General features: G+C 34.9%; 3 protein-coding genes across 6 annotated transcripts; all 3 read left to right on the forward strand.

Annotated features, from left to right (window-relative positions):
* Window positions 1–2669: 2669 nt before the first annotated feature.
* Window positions 2670–10570, forward strand: LOC113646053. Its single transcript, XM_027152061.2, has 12 exons — window positions 2670–2795; window positions 2991–3332; window positions 3936–4271; window positions 4407–4514; window positions 4726–4769; window positions 4869–4976; window positions 8190–8283; window positions 8484–8834; window positions 9549–9884; window positions 9983–10099; window positions 10225–10265; window positions 10353–10570. The coding sequence occupies exons 1-12, from the start codon at window positions 2759–2761 to the stop codon at window positions 10479–10481; spliced, it is 2043 nt and encodes a 680-aa protein (XP_027007862.2). The 5' UTR covers window positions 2670–2758; the 3' UTR covers window positions 10482–10570.
* A 1708-nt stretch (window positions 10571–12278) lies between these two features.
* LOC113646003 lies at window positions 12279–15486 on the forward strand. Of its 2 annotated transcripts, none has more exons than XM_047802126.1 (6): window positions 12279–12576; window positions 13397–13747; window positions 14193–14537; window positions 14711–14824; window positions 15051–15100; window positions 15241–15486. In XM_047802126.1, the coding sequence occupies exons 1-6, from the start codon at window positions 12483–12485 to the stop codon at window positions 15370–15372; spliced, it is 1086 nt and encodes a 361-aa protein (XP_047658082.1). In that variant the 5' UTR covers window positions 12279–12482; the 3' UTR covers window positions 15373–15486. The 2 variants fall into 2 exon arrangements, with proteins under 2 accessions (XP_047658082.1, XP_047658081.1); XM_047802125.1 differs by having other exon boundaries at window positions 12282–12576; window positions 14708–14824.
* Window positions 15487–17232: 1746 nt separating this feature from the next.
* On the forward strand, window positions 17233–20380 carry LOC113646045. 3 transcript variants are annotated; one of them, XM_027152052.2, is made up of 6 exons: window positions 17233–17350; window positions 17442–17801; window positions 18577–18930; window positions 19089–19199; window positions 19612–19658; window positions 19746–20380. In XM_027152052.2, the coding sequence occupies exons 1-6, from the start codon at window positions 17308–17310 to the stop codon at window positions 19869–19871; spliced, it is 1041 nt and encodes a 346-aa protein (XP_027007853.2). In that variant the 5' UTR covers window positions 17233–17307; the 3' UTR covers window positions 19872–20380. The 3 variants fall into 3 exon arrangements, with proteins under 3 accessions (XP_027007853.2, XP_027007852.2, XP_027007854.2); XM_027152051.2 differs by having other exon boundaries at window positions 18577–18936; window positions 19746–20377; XM_027152053.2 differs by having other exon boundaries at window positions 17263–17350; window positions 17454–17801; window positions 18577–18936; window positions 19746–20377.
* The last annotated feature ends 138 nt before the right edge of the window (window positions 20381–20518 follow it).

Here is a 20518-nt window from a genome sequence, read left to right on the forward strand (position 1 = left end):
AGAGAGAGAGAGAATGTGATTGGTTACTGTCACAGTGTTGAAGGAGGAGTCACATTAAGGCCTGAATTAAACTCCACCCACATTCACACTAACAGCCTGCAATGAGGAAATACATTTTTTATAAATTGCAAATCAGTTATGTTTACGTTATTCTGATTTACAGATTTGGATTATATAAAAATAAATATAAATATAAATATAGTAAATATAAATATAAATGAAAGGAGTTTACAAGAATTCTGCACTTAACACTGTAACTACAGATAAATAATGATCATTTTCTCCCTGTCCTAAAACCACAGAATAAAAAGTCTATAATCTATAACTACATTTTTGGCTCTGAATGCTGTTACTGATCAGATGGAGGTGTTTCTGATGTATGTATGTGTGCGTGTCCATACAAGTGGAAAATCAACAGCTAGTCCTGAATAACTCATGGGTCGCTCTGTGTGTGTCCTCCTGCTTCAATGCCGTTTAACTGATGTGTCAGATGTCCTGCTGATCTCCACTCAGTATCTTTTCAGCCTGTAGTATCTTATCAGCAAACTGAGATGTTTCCAGTCTGTATTATATATAGCAACTTTCACCCAATCACTTTGACATGAGACTTGTTTATTAATGGGCTTTTTTTCTGAACACAAGTCTGTCAAACCCCTGGAAATATTGAAGCTGTAAAGATATTGTCATTTTCTTATAATCCAGAAATATTCCAAATACTTTAATCATTGGAAAGTTTTAAATCTAAATGCCTGAAGTTGTTTAGTATTTTTAGTATCTTCCCTAATTGACCATTCTTGATAATTCTTTAACCATATTGTGCTTCTACATGGGCCTTATCTTCTGTTGGACCATCATGTAAAAATTGCAGATCAGTTACTGACATAAAAAGGGAAGTGATGGCTCAAGTCATTAAGGCTCTGGGTTGTTGATCAGAGGATCAGGGTTCAAACTCTGATACTGACAAGCTGCCACTGTTGGGCCCTTGAGCAAGGCCCTAAACCCTCTCTGCTCCAGTGGTGCTGTATCATGGCTGACCTTGTGCTTTCACCCCAACCTCCAAAGTTGGGATGTATGAAGAAAGAAAATTTCACTGTTCTGTAATGTAGAAGAGACCAAATAAAGTCTTCTGTTCTGTTTAATATATATATATATATATATATATATATATATATATATATATATATATATATATATATATATATATATATATATATATATAACCATAAATTAATTAATCAATTAATTAATTAATTAATCGATTAATCGATTAGTTAATTAATATTAAATAAAATAATTAATTAATTAATATTAAATAAAATAATTAATTAATTAAATAAAATAAAATAAAAAGAAGTGCAAATAGGTAACAATTCGAACAGAAAGCTTCTCCATGTCAGGATGAAAACTGTAGGACTTTAATAGGTGGAGATGTTTATGGGCTTCTCATTGACCTCGAGATAATAGACTACATGACCTGGAGATAATACACTACATCAATACACTACCAAACGTATATGTGGACACCTGACCTTCATGACCAAATTTGACATTACATTTTCGTTTAAAGAGGCTCAAACACTGTTCCAGCATGACGATGTACCTGTGCACAAAGCACAGAGCTCCATGAAGACATGGTGTGGAGGTTAAGGTTAGAGAAGAAGAACTCGAGTTTCCTGTACAGAGCCCTGACTCTCGCTCAGGCTCAAAACTACTGAACTGGAACTGGAGTCTCCTCAACATCTCAATATTAGAGTCTGATCTCAGTAATGTTCTTGTACACAAATCCTCAACAGTCTGGATACAGAAGAGTGGAGTTTATTATAACTGCAAAGAAGGGAAAACATTCAGAATGGGATTTTCAAGAAGTTAACGTGAGGGTTGGTGTGAGGGCTGGTGTTGATTGTTATGGAGAAAAATCAACCTTCAAACAATATTATTATTATTATTATTATTATTATTATTATTATTATTATTATTATTATTATTATTATAGTAACAATTTATAACAAAATAATTAAACCTCTAGGTACAAATTTTAATTTCTTGACAACTTATCGATCTCTAACCCGCGAGAAAGTCTATATCACGATTCACCGATTAATAATGAAACCTGCATATTCGAATCGTTTAAATAAATTAATCATTATTCATTGTTAATAATTAATCAATCTAATTAAATGTAATTAATTAGGTACTTTTTTTCTTTTATATATTTCTGTGCACTTATACGTGCACTCTAATTAAAGTCTTAATAAAAAATAAAAAGTACATTTCTTAATATAAAAATGAAACTCTAATATTTACTTTTACTTTAACAAAAAGTTTTTAAAAGTTTAAAACCGTTGATATCACCCATAATATTCATTTTATTTGCATCCTTTATTTAATCAATTGCAAAAAGAAGATCAGTGTTAATAAATCATCTTACTAAAGTATAGGTAAAGGTTTTGAATTATTATTAGAATTATTGACTGAACTGGAAAAAAAAAACAGATTTGCTAATTTGCTTGAATATTAGTAACAATTTCAAATAATTAGCTCAATAATCTGCTAATTCCTTTTTGAAGAAAGCTTCAGACATGTTGTGAGGAGGGAGGAGCCACAGTCAGGTTTCTCACTGCTATCCTGCTAGACTTGATTGTATGTGGAAATATAAATGTGATGTCAGAGTTTCCTCTTTGCCACAAAGTGACATGTGCTCAGTTTGTTCATCTGACACTTTAACAAGAGCAGACATGCTGCAGCCCTCAGAGCCAAGATGATGATGCTGATGTGGATAACCGTGATGCTCTTTGGTACGTCCGATGCTTTTCATTCTCTCTAATCATAATTTTTTTTTTGAATATGTTCTGAATTATGGACACATACCTTCCATGCATCAGATTAATCATCAGGTTTAGCTTAAGTACATAATGTATATTGAGATGCTTGTCACGATCTTAATATACATTTCTGTGCATTTATTCGTGACATGTTTTGATCTTTGACAGCAGATTCCATTCAGACAGACAGCAACGATACGCCGAATACAGTGATCACTGCTGATGTTGGAGATAACGTGACTCTGTACTGCCTTCAACTGCAAGACATCACTAATCCCATCCTTTGGTACAAACAAAAAGTAGGACACAAGCCTCGTGTGATGGTCACAGTTCAAGATAAACCCAGTTACGAAGATGGGTTCGAGCCACAAAAATTCATCATTGAGAAAGAACAAACGGGGATCAGTTTAAAAATTGTTTACGTGGAACCATCAGATGAAGCCATTTATTACTGTGGATTTATAAAATTTGTTACGAGCTTTGTGAGTGGAACGTTTTTATCCGTTAAAGGTAAGAATTATAAAGTACATATTAAACTTCATTTCTTGCTGTGAGAAAAAAAAATATGTGTTTAAAGAATAGATACTGCTTTAGATACTGCTGATGAGCTATGTCATATTTATTAATATTAAAGGGTAAGAAATTAATTGTTGCACAAGTTCTCAGTTTTTAAGACCTATTTGAGTTTACCTAATAAATCCTGAATGTCATTCTCAGCAGTTTTGTTTTGTTTTGTTTTGTTTTGTTTTGTTTTGTTTTGTTTTGTTTTGTTTTGTTTTGTTTTGTTTTGTTTGGTTTGGTTTGGTTTGGTTTTGTTTTGTTTTGCTTTGTTTTTTTTGTTTCATTTTGTTTTGTTTTGTATTATTTTGTTTTGTTTTTCGTTTTTTTGTTTTTGTTTTGTTTTGAATCTGTACTACAGGGTGGTTGGTTGCAGAGATAATCTTTTTTATTTAATGTTTTGCATTTATTTAAATCAATATTCATTATTTTTAAATCAATATTTTAAATACTTCTTTATCCTGTATATTCCATATTTTTTAATTATTAAAGAAGTCTAATTATAAAAAATTCAAGGTAAGAAAAAGCTAATATTATCTAAATCACACTGACCAGGTACTGAAGATGCGAGTGTCTCTGTGTGGCAGCGCGGCGTGTCGGACTCGGTTCCTGCAGGAGCCTCAGTGACTCTGCAGTGCTCGGTTCTCTCTGAGAGCAGAGCAGCAGAACTCCAAGTGCTCTGGTTCAGAGCTGCTCCACCACAATCCCATCCTCAAATCATTTACACTCATCACAACAGCAGCCGTCAGTGTGAGAGCGACTCTTCTACACACACCTGTGTGTACAACTTCTCCAAGAACATCCTCAGCCTCAATGATACTGGAACTTACTACTGCGCTGTGCTCCTGTGTGGGAAGATCATCTTCGGGGATGGGACACAAATACAGATGGGTAAGAATTACTGTAGGAGGATTTATCAATAAACTAGTGAATGAAATAGCGATGTATATATGAGTAATAAATTTAATTAGCATAGATGGAATCACTGGATCAATATGTAATATTGTGATGTTTCCTTTGCGACAGAGAGATCTGTGGATCCTGTCGTGATCTTTCTGGGTGTAGCTTTGGGAGTGTGTGTGGTTGTGATCTTAGCATTGATCTTTCTCATAACATGTAAAGGAAGAAACAAAGGTAAATCCATATTATGGCTAGATTAAAATGATAATATTATTATAAGTAGTATTTTAATTAATCTTGTGCCACAGAAATTCCCCACCAATTACATCACTCATTTATTAATGCTACACAATTTATCCTTTTTTCATGTATATATTTTTACATTAAAAACTGTGGAACAACTATGAATCTGTGAATTAACAAAAATGCTTTTGTTTCTCGGTAGCGAGACTAAATCACGGCTCTGTGACAGACAAGACGCTCAATCAGGTCAACATTAAGCGCATAGCGAATATGAATACATTATAAAAAATTGACACAAAAATTCTAACGTTAAATATCGTGATCATTTCCTATCCGTTCCTACAGGACTGTGACACCGTGGAGGTGAATTACAGCGTTTTACATTTCAGCGAGAGGAGAGTCAAAAGAGGAAGAGTCAAGAAACAACAACCGAGAGATATTATCTATTCTGACGTGCGACATCATAAATAAGTTAAATAAAATGTTAAACATGATTCAGTGTTGTTAGTTCTGTTATACTGTAGAGATATTTTAGTTAATAATTATACACAGTATAATGAAGTGCTGGTTCAAGTAGTTAAGGCTCTGGGTTGTTGATTAGAGGATCAGGGTTTAAGCACCAGTATTGCCAAGCTGCCCCTGTTGGGCCCTTGAGCAAGGCCCTTAACCCAGCTGTGCTGTAACATTTCTGACCCTGTGTTCTGATCAAATCCTTTATTTATTTGTTTATTTATTTATTTATTTATTTATTTATTTATTTATTTTCCAGTCCATTCTGTCCCTCAAAAATGGAAATCGAGATGTTTTCATTCAGTATAAAATAACGTCTGATGTCGTGTCTGTGAGTCCGATCTAAAGTGAATCAGGACTCTGTCGTTCTTTCGGCATGTTTTAGACGTGTGTTTTCCCTCTGTTGATAATTTTACACTGAATTTTAGTGTTGAAGTGAAATCTGAGCTGCTTTTTAGATGAACAAACGCTCGGAGCTTCTCAGAGAGCAGAAATGGGTTTGATATCAACATTTACTCTGAAGATACAAACATTTCTGTGTGGAAATGAATAATTCAATTCAATTAAATGTTTATTTGTATAGCAATAGACATTGCCTCAAAGCAGCTTCACAGACCAATAAGAAATAAGTTACAAAACGTTTTAAATTATACACAGATTAATAAGAGACAAAAAGTTCAAGATTAATATTACACTTATATATAAATGTGTGTATTTATCCCTAATGAACAAGTCTGAGGTGACTGTGGTGAGGAAAAACTCCCTTAGATGGAAGAAGAAGTAAGAAAGGAGTTTCCAATAACAGCATGTTGTGAAGTGTTTATTTCGTGTTTGCCAGCACAATTAGTTAATTGTTGCTTTTAGTGAATGATTTCATACTTTAAGCATTTAAAAGTAGGACATTTGGGGTTGGGAGGGGACATGGTGGCTTAGTGGTTAGCACGTTTGCATCACACCTCCAGGTTTGGGGGTTCGATTCCCGCCTCCGCCTTGTGTTTGTGGAGTTTGCATGCTCTCCCCGGGCCTCGGGGGTTTCCTCCGGGTTCTCCGGTTTCCTCCCCCGGTCCAAAGACATGCATGGTAGGTTGATTGGCATCTCTGGAAAATTGTCCATAGTGTGTGAGTGAATGAGAGTGTGTGTGTGCCCTGTGATGGGTTGGCACTCCTTCCAGGGTGTATCCTGCCTTGAAGTCAAAGCCACCTGAGATAGGCACAGGCTCCCCGTGACCCGAGAAGTTCAGATAAGCGGTAGAAAATGATTGAATGAATGAATGAATGAATTTTGGGTCACACACAAAAACAACAATATTTGGTACTAGTAAAAGAAGTAGCATCGATGATTTATGTATGAAGGTTTTACTTTTGTGACAAGTCAGCATCATCATACCACTGAAAAATAAAGAAGCAAGTATTAAAGTCTTTTCTAAGTTTGGATGACACAACTTCCTGTCAAATATTTCGTCCGAGTGAACGCGTTTAGGTAAGAACCTCGAGTGGGAATGATGAGGTGTTTAATGGATTTATAGATTAATACTAAAATAATATGAGTGTATTGATATTTTATTGGTTTTATCGAATGATACATAAAGAGAGAGAGAGAGAGAGAGAGAGAGAGAGAGAGAGAGAGACAGAGAGACAGTGAGACAGAGAGACAGAGAGACAGAATGTTGCGAGAACACTACCACAAGAGCAAAAACACTATAAACTAATAATACCTTCCACGAAATAAGACCATAGACAGGAAAGAAAACAGGAAGAACAATGAGAAAACAGAAAGTTTCATATCTGTGAGGATGGTCTGGGAAAACCCATTGGATGTTGTTGGATCTGACCGTCTGTTTCTCTTTTATTATACATCATACATGCAAAAATATGTGCACCCCTGATCATCACACCCAAAGATGCTTCTTGTCACAAAGTTTGAATAGAACTGAATCAAATGTTTTCACAGTCAAATGTCCACAGTAGAATTACTATTACTCACATAATGTTCCAGCATGACAATGTCCCTGTGCAACGCATTAGATTCAATTCAATTCAATTCAATTTTAATTTATTTGTATAGCACTTTTAACAATGGACATTGTCTCAAAGTTGCTTTACAGAACATAAGAAATATAGAGTATAAGACAGTTAAAGATTAATATCAGACTTCTATTTAAATGTGTTTGTATTTATCCCTAATGAACAAGTCTGAGGTGATTGAGGTGACTGTGGTGAGGAAAAACTCCCTTAGACAGAAGAGGAAGAAACCTTGAGAGGAACCAGACTCAAAAGTGAACCTCATCCTCATTTGGGTGACACTGGAGGGTGTGATTATAATCTGTTATAAACACCAGACAGTGTTATTATGAATAATGTCATTTCTACAGTCAGATAATCGTGTACTGATTAGGAGGTTGTTGTCCTCGAAGAAAATTGATGCCCACAAGAAGTTGGAATCATCTCTTTAAATGTCCGAATATTTCATGAAGCGGATTCCAACTGGAGCTGGAACATCTCTAGATGCCTCTGGATCTTTACATGAGTGGCCTCTTCTCAGTGAAGGTCCGAAACCTTAATGAAGTGGAACACAACTGGAGCTGGTACATCTTATGGTTGCTCTGGTGTGGAGGTTATGGTCAGAGAGGAAGAAGTTGAGTGTTGAGTCGGGATGAACTACAACTCTAGTCTCCTCAACATCCCGATATCACAGCCTGATCTCGCTGTTGCTCTTGTACACAAATCCCCACAGTCCTGCTCCAACATCTAGTATAAAGCCTTTCCATAAGAGAACGCAGGAGATCATTATAACTGGAAATGGAAATAAATCTGGAATGAGAAGTTCAACAAATCCACATGATGGTATCATTTCAAGAGGATTTCCCACATCAAGCAGCACATATATACGTGTGTATATATAAAAGGAAGCATATTTATTACCTGTAGTTTTCAGAACTTTATATAGACTGAATATTTTACCAGACCCATGACAGGATGTAGTGGTTTTGTTTATATGTACTGTAGTGGTATTTAGTGGTTTTGGTTTTTTTTATCAATACTTTCTATTTTGTGCAAAAGCTTTAAAGTGTCTTGGGTCATGAACTAAACATAGAGAGCTTTGAGGTCAGGGGGCTGAGCTTCATGATGTCTTAAACTCTCAGTGACGCCCCTCAGGCTCAGTGTGTTGAAAGGACATGCTCATGCACAAGCCTGGGGTTGAAGATGATGATGCTGATGTGGATTACAGTGGTGCTTTTTAGACAGACTGGTGAGAGATTCTGCTTTTAGATCAAAAATAAACAGGTTTTTCTTAAGAATTATAACATTATAATGTAAAGTTCACTAACTGAAATGGTTCTAGAGACTAAATGTGAAGTCAGTGAAGCATTACAGCATTTTAATGAAAGTTTTAAATGCTTTGTGAAATTTATACATGACTTTTTATTGTTCTGTGGCTCCTCACGTTAGGTTCTGCACAAAAGAACGTCCTCCATCAGCCAGACTCTGTGATCACTGCTGTTTCTGGGGAAAACGTGACTCTACAGTGCATTCGAATGGACAACAAAAGCACCGATCCTATTATGTGGTACAAACAAGCAGCTGGACACGAGCCTTGTGTAATGGTCACAGTTCAAAAACTCTCATCAAATCCTATTTTTGAAGATGAGTTCAAATCCCTGAGGTTTACTGTTGAGAATATAAAAGAAAGCTGCAATTTGAAAATTAATAACGTGGAACCGTCAGATGAAGCCGTGTATTACTGCGGAATAAAGATATTTACAATACAGTTTGGGAAAGGAACATTTTTATCAGTGAAAGGTAAGAATTTAAATGAGTCTCCAATTGCACTACGTTTGATGTTTAATTGTATTTTTACTGTAACTTTTTAATCTTAAATAAATCTGGTCTGAATTTCCTCGGCATTATATATATATTATCTGAAAATAAAATCATTTATATTGTATATATTTATAAATTTATATGATATATTACATATTTTTCCGCTATTTTTAATCCTGACGTTTGAAGTCTCTTACTTTGTGACATAGTAGACAATATAATTTTTTTTATATCCCTATTCACGCACACTCAAACTAAATAATAACAATAATAATAATACTACATCAATTACTATATGAAATATATTTTAAAAACTATGCTAAATAAGGTGATATTTGAATAATTCCAATTATTTAAATGGAATTTAAAAAGGAATCAAATCTTCATTTGTAAGTCACTTTGGATAAAATTAGATAAAAGGATCTAGATAGATAGATAGATAGACAGACAGACAGACAGACAGACAGACAGACAGACAGACAGACAGACAGATAGATAGATAGATAGATAGATAGATAGATAGATAGATAGATAGATAGATAGATAGATAGATAGATAGATAGATGGAAAAATTTTACATTTTTGATAGACACCTTATAAACTGTATAATGTGTATATTATTAAGAGCTAACTACGATTAGATCTATAAATGTCCTGACTAAGATCTCATTCTGTCTATATCACACTGATCAGATGACAGAGATGTAAAAGTGAGTGTGTGGCAGCGCGGCGTGTCGGACTCGGTTCCTGCAGGAGCCTCAGTGACTCTGCAGTGCTCGGTTCTCTCTGAGAGCAAAGCAGCAGAACTCCAAGTGCTCTGGTTCAGAGCTGCTCCACCACAATCCCATCCTCAAATCATTTACACTCATCACAACAGCAGCCATCAGTGTGAGATCGACTCTTCTACACACACCTGTGTGTACAACTTCTCCAAGAACATCCTCAGCCTCAATGATACTGGAACTTACTACTGCGCTGTGCTCCTGTGTGGGAAGATCATCTTCGGGAACGGGACACGAATACAATTGAGTGAGACATTCCTTAAATTTGCTAAGATTGCTGATTGTATAAATTGCCATGATGACATGTAGGTAAATTTATCATTTCATTATTATTATGTGCTACAGAAGAATCAGTGGATGCTGTAGTGATCTTCCTCACTGTAGCTATAGGAGTGTGTGCGCTTGTGATCTCTGTACAAGCTCTTTTAATCTGTAACCAGAAAAACCACAAACAGCACACAAGTAAGTGTTCTATAGCATTGTAATATCTTTTTAAAACATAATGTGTTTTGAATCACTAAAGTGCGTTTTTAAGAATTTGAATTATTGCAATATGTAAATAAACGCTATTTATTTTTCACCAAAAGGAGAAACCACTGTGAAAAGATCAAATCAAACAAACTCTCAGGTACTGACTCAATATCATAACGATAATTTCCTTTGTTTTTCAATTTATTCTTTTGATTTATTTCTAATTTTCTATTTGTTTCTACAGGACCATGAATTTGAGCTGAATTATGCTGCCTTACATTTTAATAAAATTAAAACCAAAGGAGGAACAAGAACGAGAAAACACACTCAAGAACCTTTGTACTCTGATGTCAGGTCTCTCAGCGATACGTAGAATATTCTTCGTCAATCATTTATTTTGTTTATTAAGTGTATGTTGATTTTTTTAAAGTTTGATCAGAAATAAAGTGCAATAAATTAAAATTGTTCAAAGACTCGCATTCAAGAACATCATGATATGATATACATCTGAATGGGAAGCTAGAAAGAGCTCTCGCTTGTTCTAGTTTTGTTTCTAAGCTTTTATGTATTAGTTTGAAGAAAATGTATTGGGTATAAAATAAACTGAGCCGATTGAGGCTTCTGTTTTAATTTTGGTCTCATCTGTAGTTAAAAAAAAAATTCAACAACAAAAAAAAGGTCAGTAGGAAAGTAAGTCGTACAAGTAGTGACGTGATATTTAGAATTAATTTCAAAATAAAAAAATAAAAAATAAAGCGATTTGTAGCAAAGTCATCTCAGTCCATTTCACACCAAGAATTATAACTAAAATGAGTAAAAAAAAAAAAAAGAAAAGAAAACAGAAGCTTATTATTTTAGTCATTTTAACGAATCTACACTACGACTATACTGATAACGTTACAGAGGAAAGACATCGTTGGAATCCCTGATTTTTTCAAGAAATGAACAATAAACACATTAACAGTGGATCAGACTGAATCCGACTTTAACAAGCTTAAGCATTTGAAGTGGTTGACTCGGACAGCTTGGACATTTCCCAACCTGACCACAAGAGGGCGATCTGGCAGGGCAAATTGCCCTTATGGTTTGTTTCTCCATGTGTGTTCTGCCTAACCCAGTCCACTGTTCCCCTCTCCTGTCTGTTTTTTTGTCCTCACCTGTTCCTTATAATCCCTTGGTAACATACCTTATATATTCTTAGTGTTTACCTGGTTTATCTTTTTTTAATAAATAGCTTGCCTGTTTTATCCTGCCTTTCGGTCTGGAGCTTTATGAGCTAACCCTTTATGAGGTAACCCTCAAGCCCTCCCGCTGGAGACCAGTGCTCGATCCCCACCTCTGGTGGTGTGACAGTCGGAGATGTTCTTTAATGCTCTGGAAATATTTCTGCTTGTTTGAGGAATAAATGGTTTTGTGTGTGATCACAAGAACATCACATTCACCATGAAGGTAATGTCATGATGTGCAGCTGCTTCTCGGTAGACGGTACTAGGAGCGATCTACTGTATATGCTACAATGAACATGTTACGAAACTGAATCTGATGAGTCACTAGAGGTTTCAACCTACAGCCAGAATAACTCACCTATTATGAAACTGCTCGTTTATCAGTGGAACCCTCATAACTTTGGGGAACTTACAACACCTTAACCACTGAGCTACAGTACCACTTCCACACTTCCATGTACAGAGCTAACGATCAACAATGGCTCTCTATTAATAAATGCAACATTATGCATATAAACTGGTCTATAATATAATTTAAAGAAATTCATTAATAAAAATAACAGTCAGAATACAGATTTCCCATCACTCTATTTTTATACCTTTTATGCTTTTTTTTTATTCTTTAATTATCCACCTTATGCTACATACTGAGGTCTTAAACCTGTTTATTTTCTCCTTAATTATACAAAAATGTATGTTTTTAAACCAGTGTAAAAATTCTATTATTGTGTTTTAAATTTGACAGCATCAAGGTCACTCAAGGTCATTTTGATTACAGTAGCTATATAAAATGTATAAATTTAGTAACTAGAATAATTTAACTTGTTGTCATTGAGTTCTTTGTGTGTGTGTGTGTGTGTGTGTGTGTGTGTGTGTGTGTGTGTGTGTGTGTGTGTGTGTGTGTGTGTGTGTGTGTGTGTGTGTGTTCGATTTTGTTATTAATCGTAGTACGGATGATCTAACGTTAATATGCCGCATATTAATCAGCACCTATTGCAAAAACAGCTTGACCTAAGAGAGAAAATGTAGATTTTTTTAGAAGGATTCCTTTCTGGTGTTATTTCCATTACAGAGGCTTGGGGTGGAGAAACTCACAGGAAGTTTGTGATGTCAGAACCTGACTTTATAAACCTTTGTCTTGAATTGAGATGTGCTCAGTCATCAAGAGGACATGCAGTACGGTACACATACTCAAGATGTTAATGCTAATGTGGATTCAAATGCTGCTGTATGATATAGTCGGTAAGTGCAGATGAAGATTTATAAGCTTTTATTTCAAATTGAACCGACTTAAAACTACAGGATTCCCCAGAAGTCTGGAACCAATAGGAATAAAACGACTTAAGCTACATCTTTTTTTTTTCATTTAAATTTCAACCTACATGTTTATCTCAGCTGCTATATTGTGATAATTGAGGATTTGCTCACACGTATTGCATATTTGTGCCACGTTTGTTTCCTGACGGACTTTTAAGACGACTGAGAACTAAATTGCAATGACAGACATGTCTAGCTTACATTTAGGTCCTTTTAGCTTTAGGTGAGTCTCATTTTAGGTTGTTTTATAAATGCTTAATTTATGATTCAATTGATCTTTTAGAGTAGAAGGCAAATAAAATGATTTTGGATCTGATTTGTTTATATATGGTCTTATCTGTACAGCATATTTATTCATTCATTCATTCATTTATTTTAATTAATTAATTTATTCATTTGTTTTATTTATTTATTTGTTTGTTTGTTTGTTTGTTTGATCGTTCGTTCGTTCGTTCGTTCGTTCGTTCGTTCATTCATTCATTCATTCATTTTCATTTATTTATTTATTTATTTATTTGTTTGTTTGTTTGTTTGTTTATTCATTCATTCATTTTGATTGATTGATTGTTTCTTGACTGGATTTTAAAATATTTTTAACGCACTTATGCAGTTTTCTAATCTAAACCAAATTGCTCTAGATGCTAAACGTCTAACCAGTTATGGTGGACTCCATTTTAATTAAAAGTTTTAAAATGTTATAGAATGTATGCATGAGTCATTTTTTGTTGCTGGCTCTTCATATTAGATTCACAGACACAAAAGAAAGTGGCCTATCAGCCGAACCCGGTGATCAGTGCTGCTCCTGGTGATAACGTGACTCTACACTGCTTTCTACATGACGTACAAAATTCTGAGCCAATCGTTTGGTACAAACAAGAAGGAGGACACAAACCTTCCTTAGTGGCTGTGGTACAGAAAGTACAGGATCCCATTTACCAAGACGACTTCGTCTCTCCGAGGTTCAGAATCGAGAAAGGAAGCCAGAGCTTTCATTTGAAAATAACGGACGTGAAACCGTCGGACGAAGCGGTGTATTACTGTGGACTGATTACGTTTTACATTGTATTTGCTAACGGAACATATTTATCAGTGAAAGGTAAGCAGTTCTAATTGGTTATATTTAAAATTAGAATTAAAATGAGACCCTTTATTTTTGAATTTGAAAAATAATTGTGAAAAATGTTTGTAATTGTTTGTAACGTTATAAGCCTGTGTATGATTAGTTTTGAACTAATGTTGTCTGAGTTGGAGCACAAACTGTGTTGGAAATATAAAAACTAAAATATTTAATTTTATTATATAATTATTGTTTTGTAATGACATTTGACAGTTTTAAACTATCATGCCAGTTTATATACAAATTTGTTCTTAAGGAAGATGTCGTCGTTTTTATATTTTATGAACCGTTTATTATTACACCGATCATGAAAAATCCCATGAGAAAGTAAATGTTAAGATAATTAAATGTTGTTATTTCACTATTTCACAGTGTTTAAAATAGTCAAGTCTGTGTCTCATATTGTCTAAATCACACTGAACAGGTAATGAAGATGTGAGTGTCTCTGTGTGGCAGCGCGGCGTGTCTGACTCGGTTCCTGCAGGAGCCTCAGTGACTCTGCAGTGCTCGGTTCTCTCTGAGAGCAGAGCAGCAGAACTCCAAGTGCTCTGGTTCAGAGCTGCTCCACCACAATCCCATCCTCAAATCATTTACACTCATCACAACAGCAGGCATCAGTGTGAGAGCGACTCTTCTACACACACCTGTGTATACAACTTCTCCAAGAACATCGTCAGCCTCAATGATACTGGAACTTACTACTGCGCTGTGCTCCTGTGTGGGAAGATCATCTTCGGGAACGGGACACCAGTACAGATGCAGAACGTTGGTTGGTGAACAATTTGTGTGTATTATTTGGGGTTTATAGATACAGACACCAAGAAAAACGTTAATATATGTCATTGTTATGTGATGTGACACGCTATGCTTTTTTTCTTGCTGATCATATTCCATGTTCATATGCAGACAATAATTTGATGTTTTTTTTGTGTCTTAAAGCAGCATCTTATAATCCTGTAGTGATCTGTCTGGGAACAGCGCTGGTAATGTGCGGGATTCTGATTTCTGTTCAAACTGTTTTACTCTGTAAAAGAAAAAACGGTCCACGACACAGAGGTGAGTGTTTAATATAACAGCATACATTTATTTTTAATACATACAGCATATAAAAATGACCTCAGCACTTATTTAACCTTCAGATTCAGTTCATATTATTATTAGATTCGGGACCATCGTGTTCAAATAGAATCAGGAAAACGTTAGCAGTGTCAGATCTTTGTGCAGAATGAATCAGACTCGTTATAGAAGAGAATCTTCATTACATTCACTCTTTTGTTCACAGAGAGAATTCAGCACGATGCCGTGATAAACACTGACGAGACGAACACTCAGGTACTTGTTCATGTCTACAGGGAATTTTTATTCTCATAACGTTACACTTTATAAGTTTAAGATGAAGTATAAGATTTAAATTCAATACTTTCAGCAATTTGTCTTAATAAATTATATTAATTTTATGTTTATTTCCACAGGTTGATGAGCTGAATTATGCTGCCTTACATTTTAATGAAAGAAAGATTAAAAGAGTGAGAGGAAACCGAGGTCCATCTCAAGACAGTGTTTACTCTGAAGTGAAACATTCCAGCATTTCTCACATAAAATAATCTTTAATATTATTGTGTCTGAAATTGTTTGATCTGTTTTAACGTATTTGTACATAAGCACACTGTAGTGAATCATCTGAGTTTTTTTGTGTTAAAATATATATTAAATATAGACTGCAGACTCTTGTGCTAATCATCTCCGTCCATTAATGAATCATTTCCGTCCTGGTGGGCGTGGTCTATTCTTGGGTAACTCCGCCCCATCCGCATTGACGGAGGCTCTCTGAAAACATACTGTATGTTATGGACTTCAAACACATCAAATCTCAAACTGTACACCTACTGTACAGGAGAAACCAGCATTCTCCATCATTATAGACCTCGTCATCATCATCATTATCATCATCCTCGCAATACCATCTCACAGATCTCTCTTGGAGGACTTGTTTAGTACCTGTGATAAAAATATCCTTTCCACTTTCTCAACACTTTCCTGTCATAAAACGACAACCTGAAAAAAGTTTTCTCTAAGAATCACCTCAGAGTGAGACAATTTAGCGTCAAAACTTTGTCTGAAGATGAAGAAAAGTCTCACCAGTGTCAAGGAGGATCTCAGACGCAAAGCCTTATATCTCAGACGTCGTTCTTGCCAATGCTCTTCTGTTTGAGTTGCAGATTGTTTGTTCTCAACAGTAATATATCTATAAGAGTAAATTCTGCATGTACCCGTGTCTTCTGTACATGTGTAAGTGGGATGAGTTTGTGGTTTAACCATAAGAAAAAAAAAGTCTGAAGTAACCTACTTTCCACTGGAAGACCAGCAACAAAATGCAAGAATGCAAAAACACTAAACCACAAGAAGGGTTCTCAGCTTCTCAGCTCTTTTTTTTTTTTAGTTGTTGTTGTTTTTATTTTATTTTCATGGTTTTGTCAGCTATCTCCAGAGCGCCCTCTATAGGAGAAGAGTGAAAGTATTGACAAAAAATAAGTAAAAATGCAAAGAAAATGTAAAATCAATTAAAAATTATTAAAATGTCATTTCTCTATCAATGAATGAATGAATGCCTGATCTTTATTTCTAATATACACTTTATGGCCAAATGTATGTGCACCCCTGACCATCACACGTGATTTTTTTCAGAAATAACCTTACAATATCACCTCTTTGGAACTAAGTAACTCAAACACTGCTCCAGCATGACAATGTCCCTGTGCACAAAGCACAGAGCTCCATAAAGACATGGTGTGGAGGTTAAGGTTAGAGTAGAAGAACTCGAATGTCCTGTACAGAGCCCCGACTCTCGCTCAGACTCAACCCTATACTGAACACCTTTGGGATGAACTGGAACTGGAGTCTCCTCAACATCTCAATATCATACTGTAGTCTGATCTCAGTAATGTTCTCATGGAGGAATTAATAATTAATGAATAATTCATTCATTCATTCATTCATTCATTCATTCATTCATTCACAATTAGTTCATTAATGCATAATAATGACCAAAATTTGTTATGGGATGTTCAAGGACAGCTTGAGATGTGATGGTCAGGTGTTCAGTAACAATTTAAAATGAATCTGTTTCCCTGATTTATTTTTATTTACATTTTCTCCATTATTATTTCTATTTAGTCCAATATGTCATTTTACTTGAATTAAATAACACACACAAAAGTTTAAGGTAAATATGGTCCTTTACCTTGTACTTAACTTGTCATTTTAAGTCAAATCTTAAGTACCTGAAAATATTTTGTGTTTTTTGTGTGTGTGTGTGGGGGGATCAAGCAGTGTTTTTCCACTACAGACATCTGGTGAGCAACCTGTGTTTCAAAAATAGACACAAGTAGATAGAAAGGAAATATAAAAAATAGCACATGACCTGTAAGATCTTGTAGGTCAGCCAATCAGAGTGAAAGTCTCCAGTACAAAATAGTTGTTGCTTCCATCATCGGTTTTCTTTCTAACAGCTCAACCAGACTAACATTCAGGGTCTGAGGATGACTTTAATCTGGACAATTGTTTTATTTCTCAACACAATATGTAAGTTCTAAGGACACTCTATATAAACACTGACTATTAATCCTACTAACTGGCTGTTTTTATTCCTCCTGTTGCATTATGTCTAATTTAGATCATTTTCTAGATTCAGCCAAAACTGTGGAAATTTCCAGAACATCGGTTCTTTCTGTGAAGTCTGGAGAACGTGTTACCCTTAACTGCCCGTTTGGAGACAATCGTAAGGCTGAAAGTGTCGTCTGGTACAAACTCATACTTGGAGAAATGCCTCAAAAAATTGGAGAAAGATTAGCGTATAAGGATATAAACATTTCTCGTGAGTTCATGACATCGGGCTTTAAAATAGAGGAGAACGATAACCGCATTTCTTTGACAATTCAACAAATAAAAAAAGAAGACGGAGGACTTTACTACTGCGGAAAGTGTAACATGAATGAAGTTGCCTTGTCCAATGGAACTTTCTTGGCTGTAACAGGTAATTCATTTGATCAAAACTGTATGTAGGAAAGCAATAAATATGCGGTACTGTATATGGAAATTCTTATGGAAATTTTGCTTTGAAAAACAAATCAAAAAATTTATTGCTACAAGTTTCCGCTTTGTATAATCCTAAAGTTCTTTGAAACAAATAGCTATTTTGTAAATTGTTTCAAAAACTAATGCTTTTAAATTATATAGCTAGGAGTGTAGGTTGGAGAAAATATGCATTTTTTCCATCATGTTTCATCTAGAAATGTATAAATAATGATAATAAATAAGATATAAAATGTTGGAAAATATATATATATATATAATATATATATATATACACACACACACACAAACACACACATATATATATGTATTTATTTATTTGTTTATTCGCGCATTTTCAGAATCTTGTGTAGAAGAGGATGAGAATAAAAATAAAAATAAGAATAAGAATAATACCTTAATAATACTTTTATTGTTTATGTTTTACTTTTTTATATTAAACTCAAATTGCAGTACAGTGTGAAGTAAGATATAAAAATGTGGAAACTATCAAAAATACTAAAATTCATAATATTATAAAATATATTCATTGATAGATAAATAAATTGATACAACTACAATTATATAATAATTAAATCAAGTAATTAAAAAAATATATTATTTACAGCTTGTACTAAAATCAGGAAAAAGCTGGAAATTTTTGGTCTCGTTCCGAACTGACTAGTTTATAAGATTATAACTTGAGTCAAGACCTAACTCTAAATCACACTGACCAGGTACTGAAGATGCGAGTGTCTCTGTGTGGCAGCGCGGCGTGTCGGACTCAGTTCCTGCAGGAGCCTCAGTGACTCTGCAGTGCTCGGTTCTCTCTGAGAGCAGAGCAGCAGAACTCCAAGTGCTCTGGTTCAGAGCTGCTCCACCACAATCCCATCCTCAAATCATTTACACTCATCACAACAGCAGCCGTCAGTGTGAGATCGACTCTTCTACACACACCTGTGTGTACAACTTCTCCAAGAACATCCTCAGCCTCAATGATACTGGAACTTACTACTGCGCTGTGCTCCTGTGTGGGAAGATCATCTTCGGGAACGGGACATCAGTACAGATGGAGAACTTTCCGGAAAATGGTTTGGGTAAAAGAAATGTGTGAATATTTATTTGAGTTTCAGTTAAAACAATAACATACAGAATGTAATGATATTTTATGTGTTTATATGTTATTTGATCTGTCCACATGAATATCTGTTACATCACTTTTTCTCTACATATCCATCTTATATAACAGCTTTAGGACCTGAAGTGTTCTACCTCACTGTAGTGGTGGTCGTGTGTGTGGTTGTGATCTTCACTCAAACTTTTATCATCTGTAAAATGAGAAACCGTGTCAGAACCAGAGGTGAGTCTGGATCATACTGAAACGCAAACAGTTCTGCAAATTATATTCATTTTTCTGGGGGCAGGAGGTCGGCTTAGGGTGGGATTAGTGGTCAGTGTGCTTGTGTTGTACTTCTGGTGATTGGGGTTTGATTCCTGCCTCCATCCTATGTGCTGGTTAGCTTAGTGTTTAGTGTGTTTGTCCTTCACTTCCAGGGTTTTTAGAGTCTTGTGTTTTTAGAGTTTCCTTCAGGTTCTCCGGTTTCCTCCATCAGTCCAAAGACACACTTTGTAGGCTGATTGGAGTCTTCATTATTTTAAAATATTTATAATTTTGATTTATGATTAAACATTTTCTGTCTTTCAACCCAATATAATGACTACTAATATGACCGAAGACTAAAAGCTACATGTTAATATATTATTTCTCTCAGCTTCGAGACCGCAACAAGGTTCTAGGGCAGAAAAAACACCCAATAAAGTAAATCATTTTTATTTTTTCCTACATGATATTATTATTATTAAACTCACTACTCGATTTCACTTCATTTGATGTTCGTTCCCACAGGATGCCGATGCAGAGGAGCTGAATTACACTTCTTTACATTTCAGTAAGAAGAACACTAAAAGAGTGAGCAGAAACCGAGACAAACCTGAAGACTGCGTTTATTCTGAAGTGTTGTATGGCACCTAGATTATATTTCTAATTTAATTAGTTTATTTTATTCATTAGTTTTATTTTTCCTAATTAAAGGTTATTACATATCTGTGGTCAGTGTTCTCATGTCCTGTGATGGACAAACAAATATCCATCAAATCATATTCAAACTCTGTGATTATTTATTTCTGTGTAATTCTGTGTGGAAAATTCATCACAGCCAACAAACATTGTCTTCATGTGGTGTCTGTGTGTCAAAACACCTACACACTTGTACTCGCAGCACACTTTTTATGCTCATTGAACATTTTCAAGGCCATGTAGTGAGGCATTATGATTAAAATTGTCCCCATGGTTATAAAGATTCATTTCAGAACAAATTTCAGTTGATCTGATTACAGACGGTTGTGTTAAACAGTCAGTTATTGTACACTTACAAAGGGAAAAGTGTGTAAAAATAATAAAAATGAAAGTGAACATGTGGTGTAGGGACAAACGTTTCATTTCCTGCTCTTGAGGTTAACTGATCTAAATACTGTTTACATGAAAAAAATACAAGCATTAACTTTGCACCTACATTTTGGAGATGTAAATATTTAAAATATGTGGTTTGTGTGTGTGTGTGTGTGTGTGTGTGTGTGTGTGTGTGTGTGAGGTGTGAAAAAGTGTTGGCCCCTTTCCTG

This window comes from Tachysurus fulvidraco, chromosome 17 (assembly GCF_022655615.1).
Source record: "Tachysurus fulvidraco isolate hzauxx_2018 chromosome 17, HZAU_PFXX_2.0, whole genome shotgun sequence".
Classification (NCBI taxonomy): Eukaryota; Metazoa; Chordata; class Actinopteri; order Siluriformes; family Bagridae; genus Tachysurus; species Tachysurus fulvidraco.